The 9,896-nt window shown below is 39.1% G+C and overlaps 1 protein-coding gene across 1 annotated transcript; it reads left to right on the top strand.

Moving 5' to 3' along the window:
• Window positions 1–6,164: 6,164 nt before the first annotated feature.
• Window positions 6,165–6,832, top strand: LOC308417384 (protein MEMO1-like; the record flags this gene model as incomplete). The annotated part of the gene is made up of 2 exons (XM_080912668.1): window positions 6,165–6,313; window positions 6,382–6,832. 2 exons carry the CDS (start codon window positions 6,165–6,167, stop codon window positions 6,830–6,832), a joined length of 600 nt encoding a protein of 199 aa, XP_080768794.1.
• Between the last annotated feature and the right edge of the window lie 3,064 nt (window positions 6,833–9,896).

Raw genomic sequence — 9,896 nt, 5'->3', positions numbered from 1 at the left:
GAGATAATCTGGTAGAAGAGAATCACACTCTGTATCTTACTGTACCTTACTGGGGCTTCAAAAACTTTGTTCTAAGAAGCCTAAATCAAGCTTGGGGGGGGGGGTTGTATCCACTTATCAGTGAGTGCATACAATATGAGTTCTTTTATGTCTGGGTTGCCTCACTCAGGATAATAGCTTCTAGTTCCATATATTTGCCTGGGAATGTTATTAAGTCATTGTTTTTATAAGTCACCCATTATAACTGAGAGTTTTGCTGTATATAATAACCTGGGCTGGCATTTGTGTTCTCTTAGGGTTTGTATGACTTCTGTCCAAGATCTTCTAGATTTCATAGTCTCTATTGAGAAGTCTAGTGTAATTCTAATTGGTCTGCCTTTATATGTTACTTGTCCTTTTTCCCTTACAGCTTTTAGTATTCTTTATTTGTTTTGAACATTTGGTGTTTTGACTATCATGTGTTGGCAAGCCTTTCTTTTCTGGCCTAATCTATTTAGAGTTCTGTAGGCTTCTTGTACGTTTATGGTCATCTCATTCTTAAGGTTAGGGAAGTTTCTTCTATGATTTTGCTGAAGATATTTACTACGACTTTCAGTTGGGAGTCTTCTCATCATCTCCTGGATATGCTGGCTGGTTTGGGTTAGGAGCTTTTTGAGTTTTGCATTTTCTCTGATTGTTGTGTCAGTGTTTTCTATGTTATCTTCTGCCCCTGAGATTCTCTCTTCCATGTCTTGTAGTCTGTTGGTGATGCTTGCATCTATGACTCTTAATCTCTTTTCTAGGTTTTCTGTTGGCAGGGTTGTCTGCTTTTGTAATTTCTTTATTGTTTTTTTTTTTTTCTGTTTTCAATTTCTTCACCTGTTTGGTTTTGTTTTTCTGTAGCTCTTTAAGTGATTTTTGTGTTTCCTTTTTAAGTGCTTCAACTTGTTTACGTGTGTTCCCCTGGTTCTCCTGTAATTCTTTAAGGGTGTTATTCATGTGCTTTTCAAGGACCTCCATCTCATCATAAAGTATGATTTTAAGTCCATATCTTTTTTTTCAGGTGTATTGGGATATCTACTACTTGCTGTGGTGGGAGAACTGGGTGCTGATGTTGCCAGGTTGTCTTGGTTTCTATTGTTTATGTTCTTGTGCTTGTCTCTTGCCATCATGTTGTCTCTGACTTGAGTTTACCTCTCCTGTGGGTCTGAGGGCCTGTGGGCTCTGGAGGGTAATTGTTCCTGCGTGCTCTTTGCAGACAGGCAGTAAGTTCTGATGGCAGTAACCCGGCTCTGTCTCTTGGGGATCAGGAGAGAGTGTTTCTGAGGCTTTTTTGGGTGCTCAGCAGTCTATGGACAGGACCTGAGTCCTGATGATGGTGACCAGATCTCTCTCTGGCTGGATTTGTTCCCAGAGAAAACCATGCTCCCTGCATCTCAAGAGTAGCAGGTCTTAAGCAGAGGCATCTGTTTGTAGGAGGTCTGAAAAAAAATATAAAAAAATAATATTCAGCTTCTGACATTCACAAATGTTTCTCACCCATAGCAAGAAAAGAAATTTAAAAGTCAACTTTGTCAGGAAAAGATAGAGAAGCTAAAGTAGCTCTCTTCTGTCTTTGAAATATCAGGAGCATAAAAATGTGGAAGACAGGACCACAGTTTTGCTTGATGCCTAGAGTACTGCTCTCCCTTCCCCCTGATGTCAACATTATTATCAATATGTCATATTAATGCATTGTATAGAATATCGCTCATGTTTATTAACAGTTGAGAAAGTGCTTCACATCTATAATGGATATCAATGAATTATATAAAGAGCATCCCCATAGTTATTAACAATTTAGAAAGTGTTTCACATCTATAATGACTATCAATGAATTATAAAGAGCATCACCCATGTTTATTAACTATTTAGAAACATATATAATGAACATTTATAAATCACTTTACCTAAAGATTTTATTCCCAATTTTTAGATAAGGAAACTGGGAAAACAGTATAAATCACAGAACTATCATCTTCTCTATACTTGGAGAAAGTCTGACATCATTTGTTGAGTGCCTAGTCGAAATTATTTTTCATGTATTATGTCTTTAGGCAGTATAAAGAAGGAAATATTACCCCCATGGTCCCCGTTTCCAAAGACATTGTCATAACCTTTCCTTCAACCAGCAATCACGACGCTTAGCACCTCACAAACATAAACGCCAAGAAGCAGAGTAAGAGTCGTGAGCTCACACACATGAGCTCAGCCTGCTTTGAGTCTTGGGGAAGATATTAACCTTGTTTTCACACACACACACACACACACACACACACACACACACACACACACCTACCTCAGAGTATTGTAGTATTAAATAATAAAGTACTTAGAAAAGTACAAGACTCAGAAGGCTCAGAAAATACTTCCTAAGTATTTGCAATTATTGTTATCTAAATAATAATATCCATGTGTGTTAGTTACAATGAAAAACAATTTTGAACTTCATCACTTTCTTCATTTCATAGTTGGTATTTGAAATGATTGCCCTTTGCGGGACATTTCTAAAAAGCACTACATAAAATTAAGGATTTTACAACTATAAAATAAGTACTCAAAAACAAATTGCAGAAGGGGACTCTAGACAGAGAACAAGATCATATCCATGGAGCATCCTTTTCCCCGAAGCACTTTCGATGACAGGAAACTGTCTCCATTCTCTGGAGGCAGCAGACAGCTGCTTCCTACCCGTTCCAGCCACTGTAGAGCTTAAATCTGTCCGCTGGGAAGCAGAAGCTGAGGAATTTGCTTCAGAAGAAAAGAAAAACCAGTAAGTAAACCATCTTCTTACACCGAGAAAAAAAATACGTCTGGAAACCTAGAAACAAAGAGAAAAGCTACCTGGACTTCTCAGGGGGTCCTCAATCTCCATAACGTGTAGGGCAGAGGTGCGCGAGACTATTCTCTTTGGACATTTCAAGGTGGCACCCCACCACAAAGAGTGGACTAACACAGACATCTAATCTTTTGATAGATGCTCTGGGAAATCTCCAACCCTCCAACCAGCATCTCTTCCAGTCCCCTCTCTTTGTACCAAGTGCCAATTCCTTCCTGTTGTAGTTAATATTTGTTGTCAAGCTGAGTGGATTAAGAAGTAGCTAGGAGAATAATAAAGCACGTGGCTGAGTGTTTCTGTGGAGACTTACCTTGAAGAGGATGGACAAAATGTGAGAACGCTGAAGTTACCATCCCTTAGGCTGGAGATGGTATGAATGAAATATTTTAAAGGGGGGGATTAAGAAATACAAAGTGTGTGTGTGTGTGTGTGAGAGAGAGAGAGAGAGAGAGAGAGAGAGAGAGAGAGAGAGAGAGAGAGAAGAGAGAGAGAGAGAGAGAGAGAGAGAGAGAGAGAGAGAGAGAAAGTATGTGTGTGTGTTTCATATTGACTTCAAAGTGAGTAGCTTAGGCCATTTGTCATGTCAATGTGAGGGTCTTTCTTGATACAAGACCCAAAACTAATAGAGAAAAAAATAAATATTCCCTCACTTCAGTTACTTCTGCGGGCATTTCTTTCTCCTCCTCTTTCCTCTCTCCACATCCTTTTTCTTATCCTCCTACTTCTTCTTGTTCAATATGTAATATAATTCTATAAAGAACATAACAAGAAGTATCTCCACCCTTCCAACAAAGTATATTGTTATTATATACACAACAGGTGTGTTTTCCAACACCTCACATCCGTCCTGAAGACCAGATGACCATAGAAGTCCTATGGCAGTCAGCAGCAGCACACATACTGCTACAAATGTCCACTGGGGTCATCACAGTCATAAAACCCTAAGGATGATCTAGAAATGCATCTTGGGGCGGGTTGGGTGGAACTGGATTTACCACCACTAGGTGTCACTGTCCTACCCTAAATGCCTTTAAATTCACCACTAGCTTAAAAGGGATAGATTCTGTCCTTCATCGAGTTTGCACACACCTGTCCACCGTCCAGAGATACAACACCACATTTAAAGAGATAATGCTCCCTCACATGTTCTTTATTTCCAGGTCTCTAGAAATTACCAACGATGTAAAATATGAAGTGTACCCTTGCCCCCAGTAATGTCTGCAGCTTCTTCCAATAACAACGATAACAATAATGCAATGACTCATACCCAGTAGATACTACTGTGTGCACCTTCTGTGGACCAAGATCTGAGCTGGGATCTTCAGAATCGGGGGGGGGGGTCTTTCCAAGTCCTCAAGCACTCACCATTATCCAAGGAGAAAATGTTTACTTAAGGGAACCTATCGATGAATAGACAGAAGCAGTCCTGTGGCCTGCCTGGTGCAGACAGGAAAGCCTTACAAAAAGAGGCAGAATTTGAACTTCTTATCAAGTTGATGTGCAAATTGTTGGCACATGATATCCCAGAACAATAGGACAGCAATAAATCCCTGAATTTGTGACCAGTATAGCGGAACTCTGGCCTACCTTTCCAGATCTGTTTCCTGTTCCTCTTCCTGCTTGTGTCTCATCCTGGAAGAATGGGCCATACTCTCTCCAGAAGAGCTGACTGATATTCATCTGCTAAGGGCTGTCCCCATAAACATGCCTTACTGAACACTCACATCTCTAATGGTAGATAGAACATCATAATGTGACCTCACAGACTGCGCTATATGTTTAATGGTTGAGCCTGTTTAATCTTCAGAAAACACCGGAAGTCTTCCAGGACCATCCCCAAATCTTGACTAGAAAACTACTGTCTCACACACTTTATAGCACAGTCATCAAAGCTCTTATTATTTGCTTGGTGAGTAACGTATTATGTGTCTCTAAACTTTGTGTCTGTCTCTGAAGAGCAGGTATAATGTTTCTCATCTGTTGGAGCACCAGCTCCAGAAGAAAGATGAACACGTACTAGATACTTAACTAGATACTTGGACAATGTACTCAAGCCCAGAGCCCAAATGTTAGTCATCTTTATATGACTAATCCCTTGATTATCATGACATGGAAAAACACTTCAACATATACCCGTTGAATAAATCCATAGGAAGATAATGGTATAAAATTGCTTGGTTGAATGACTATATATTAATTTTGCTCATTCTGGTTAGTTCGTTGAAAGGACTTTCTGCATTTCTTCTTTTGAGCACCTACCTACTGACAAACACTGAAACAATCATTGCACCTAATTACAACCCCTTACCAAGTTTACCAACTCAACATCATTCTTTTTCAAAAGAGGAGTTATTAAAAGAGAATAATTCAAAAAGGCTAATATCTACTGGGTATGAGTCATTACATTACCACCGACAATATAACAGTAAACTGGACAATTCCTGTCTTTGCCTTTTGGAGTAAACATTCTGAAGAACATGAGCAGAAGGGTAACAAAAAAAAAAAAATCTCCCCCATATTTTCAACAGATGGCTAAGTGTATTGTTAACAATAGGCACAATAACTAAGTTCTTCAAACATTTACCACCTACCCGAAATACCAGCATAATGTCAGTAAGTACAGGGGTGGAGTATGTGTCTAGGGAAAGGTAGAGCCTCAGCTAGTCTTGAGGGATCCAGGGAGAGAAAACTATGATCCGGGATGAAACGAGTAGGCATTGGAAAGGCTTGGGGAAGAGGAAAATACAAAGCATTAAGAAGTTAGAACTGTGGCGCCCCTGGTCTCACAGCAGCTGCACAAGATCAAGACAGTGAACATTCCAGTGTGAACAGAAAAGGAGCTTATGCAGCCCCACTCCCAGCTAATGAGCTGCCGAAAGTTAATGTCTTCTAAAGCAATGAGTGTCAGTCTTCTTTAAGGGTGGAACCTGATGTGATGACCACATTCTGCTCCACTGGGTAGTCCCATCCTGCAAGTATGTAGCCAGAACATATAGGATTCAGTGAGGTATTAAAAATCAATTGGGAGGGGTAAGAAGGTGGTGGTGGGTTAAACCTGGGAGGAGTTGGGGGTTATTTTTGAGAATTAGTATGCTTTACATACATTATATAAATGGCTTAATTTTCAAAGATTTAATAAAAATAATTTAAAGAAGTTAAACAGAGTATGGTGGAGCATGCCTACTACCCAGGGGTCACCTGTATTTCAGCACTTGCAATGCTGAGGCAGGAGGATCTCAAATTCAAGAAGGGGGGGTATGCTCAATGGGCCAGACCCGGTAGAGTGGCGAGCAGCACAAGCACCAAGATGTCCAACCGAGTGGTCTGCCGGGAAGCCAGCCACGCCGGAAGCTGGTACACTGCCTCAGGCCCTCAGCTGAATGCCCAGCTAGAAGGTTGGCATTCACTAGTACAGTCTACGAAAAGACCTGCTGGAGCCATCATTGCACCCCATGCATGATAACCGTACTGTGGGTCTGTGCTGCCCGTGCTTACAAACAAGTGGATCCATCCGTTACCCACAGAGATGAGTTTACCATTATTCCTGTCCTGGTTGGAGCTCTGAGTGAGTCAAAAGAACAGGAATTTGGAAAACTCTTCAGTAAATACCTAGTGCATCCTAGTAATCTCTTTGTGGTTTCTTCTGATTTCTGCCACTGGGGTCAAAGGTTCCGTTACAGTTACTATAATGAATCCCAGGGGGAGATTTATAGATCCATTGAGTATCTAGATAAAATGGGTATGAGTATTATAGAACAATTAGATCCTGTATCTTTTAGCAATTATTTGAAGAAATATCATAATACTATATGTGGAAGACATCCCATCGGGGTGTTATTAAATGCTATCACAGAGCTTCAGAAGAATGGAATGAATATGAGATTTTTCTTTTTGAATTATGCCCAGTCGAGCCAGTGCAGAAGTTGGCAAGACAGGTCAGTCAGCTATGCAGCTGGAACACTCACGGTCCACTGAAGCGCGACCCTCAGGGACTCTGCACACACTCAGACTCTGTCCAGGGTCCAGCCTAACCTTTACCAACATGTTGCTTCTGGTGTGGGGAGAACTGAAACCTCAGACTAGTAGAACTCTCTTCTTCTTTTCTAGTAGGTGTAGTCCTCCTTCATTTCAACTCATTCTAAAAATTCCTCCTAGTTGTGGGCAGTGGAAGGAAGGCTGGAATAAACTATTTGCCCAATTGTCAGGCACTGGCTTGTAAGGCATTCAACATAATGGAAATTTGCACTCTTTGCAGACTCCTGCACATATATTCCGCTTTCAGAATAGTTTTGCAAATTCTACACAGACAAAGGGTGGAAGCCTTTTAACAAAAGTGCATTTATAAATGACCTGTATTAGAATATAAGAAATCTCCAGTTACAGACAATTACTGCCCATGTTGTACAACAGATACCTTCTATTTTAGTTGCTAATAAAGGGCTACACAACTCAAAATAGTCTGATTTAAACTTACTGCTTTGTGGTGTAAATGGAAATTGTTTTTTAATTTTATCCCAGAATTTTTGTTAGAATGGCAAGCCTCAGATTCTATGTAATAATGTCAGAATGCATTTTTTACATTTATGTGATTGTTTTAAATCACAGAATTAGTCATATAACTTTAAAAGTTAACTTTCAAAGCTATAGTCATTGCCTTTTTGTGTGTGACATAGCCTCATGTCATTATTATATTGTACTGCAATATAAATTCAAGGATGCTTTACAAACAAATAGATTTAGTCCTTTGCTTCCACCCTTTGTCTGTGTAGAATTTGCAAAACTATTCTGAAAGCAGAATATATGTGCACAGTCTGCAGATGAAGACACTGAAGTGTCTCACTAGTTATGTTTCAAGTCATTATGTCATTGCAGACCATACACCACTATGGTTTTTGGTTTTGTTTTTTTTGTTTTTTTTTTTTTGTTTTTTTTTTTTTTTTGCTGCTTTAAGCAATTTAACTCTTTTACTTGAATTTTTAGCAAGAAATCATTGACAACAATAGTAACAAGGCCTACTGGACTTCTGATAGTCCTGCAAAATTTTTTTGGGGGGAGGGCATGATTTTTGGTGCCATTCTTCCAACTAAAATAATGGTATGGTGTTTCTTTCTTCATCAGAGATTTATCCAGTCATCTGGGGAGTGTTGTTAAGTCATTAAGCCATCATGCACGTTGGCCATTATGCCCACTTAAACATAACTCTGGGTGTTTCTATAGCAGTGGGGAGTGGTTATATCTTCAGGGTTATACCTAAGTAGCACAAGCGCTAGATGCCTTGCACCAATTTTCTTTTGGAGATTTACATTTCTTACTTATTAAATATCAATTTTCTATTCTTAAGAATGAAGAAAATGATACTACCTCTTAGATTTAAATTTTACCTACTTATACATGTAAGAAATATACTCTTATACACCAGTGTTTTTTTCCCATTATTTAGATATGCTTTTGAGTACTATAAACATTTATTTCTTGTTTAATACAGATAATAAAAATTTCTGAATTGACAATAGTGAATTCTTAAAATAATGTTTTCTGAGTATAAAATTTAAAAATGCTGAAAAGTCAGAAGAAAAAACCATTACCTACAATCTCACTACCCCAGAGATAACACTGTTAAGTGTTTTTCTGTATTTACTTGTAGTCCTTGTGTTTTTTTATGAGTGTGCATGTGTTTGTGTGTGTGCAATAACAGAACTGAGATTACAGTGCTCATACACTTGTGTTATGCTCTGTTATCCTAGGTACCTACTACCTATGTCTCTGAACACAGTATTTTAAAGATGGCTGCCTAATATGCTACACTGTATGAAAATAGTTCTCTCTTCGGATGTCAGGCTGTTTCTAATCTTCCACAATAATATAATGGTATGGACAGTTTATGTAAACTAGACCCATTCTTTAGGAAATACTCATGAAAATGAAATACATGGTTTACATGATAATTTCATAGGTCCTTTAAAGATATGCCAAATTACATTTTCAATAGATTGTACCAAATTTGCTGCACCCCCTCATCACCATCATTTTTAATTTTCAAGAAATTGTTAAACAAGTAATTGTTTCATTTTTTAAAGAATTTCTAATTAATCATTTATTGTCTTTCTATAAATTAGATTTTAAAAAAAAACATTAAAGAGACATTTAGTTCTAGGGAAAAAGAAGAAGGGGAGAGAGGGGAAACAGAGGAGAGAAAAGTAGAGGGAAAACATAACCCAGAGGCACTAAGGTGAGTGAATTCCCTTTCTACAGCCATCCTGCAACTTTGGATAAATGGTTAAAACTGTCCTAACTAAAAAGGTGATAGGGAATCTCACTGAAAGGAAACCTCATGGCTTACATTGGAGCCAGGGACCTGACTCTACAATCAATAGTGGTGGCTTCAGCAACTGGTTTATATGTAAAATGTATACTGAAAAGAATCTCATATACACACACACACACACACACACACACACACACACACACACACACACACACATATTTAATCTCTGCATTTTAGAGACAGAGGCAGGTGGGCCTGTGTGAGACACACATTTAATCTCTGCATTTTGGAGACAGAGGCAGGTGAGCCTGTGTGAGTTCAAGACCAGCCTGATCTACATGGTAAATTCCAAGACCGGTAGAGCTACATAGTGAGATCCTGTCAGAGAGGGGATGGCTATCGATTTCCCTGCAGGATTTTATGTGAGCCGTTAGTGAATCTGGGTGACCATGAACATGTGTGCATTGCAAAGCACAGGGCTAAGTCATTATCTCAGTTTCACACGTCTGTGAGTCCAATCCTCATCTCATTAACCCCATTTTAAATTCTTTACATTCTTCCAAGCATTCTCTACAGTCCCCCTTCTAAATATTTGTGAGAGATGAAGGATATAATCCCTAGGAATTCTTTGTACTCTTCAGATTCTTTGTGGCAGCCAGTGTGACCCCAGATCCTGATTATTCCACAGAGAATCTATAACATTGAACCAATGTCCACAGTGCCTCAGCCTGTACGGAACAGAACCACTGTTCCTAGTGTCCAAGCAGAAACAGT

The sequence above is a fragment of the Micromys minutus genome (assembly GCF_963924665.1).
Source record: "Micromys minutus genome assembly, chromosome: 2".
Taxonomy (NCBI): Eukaryota; Metazoa; Chordata; class Mammalia; order Rodentia; family Muridae; genus Micromys; species Micromys minutus.
Note: the sequence above shows the minus strand (reverse complement) of the source record. Positions and strands in the feature narration are given on the sequence as shown.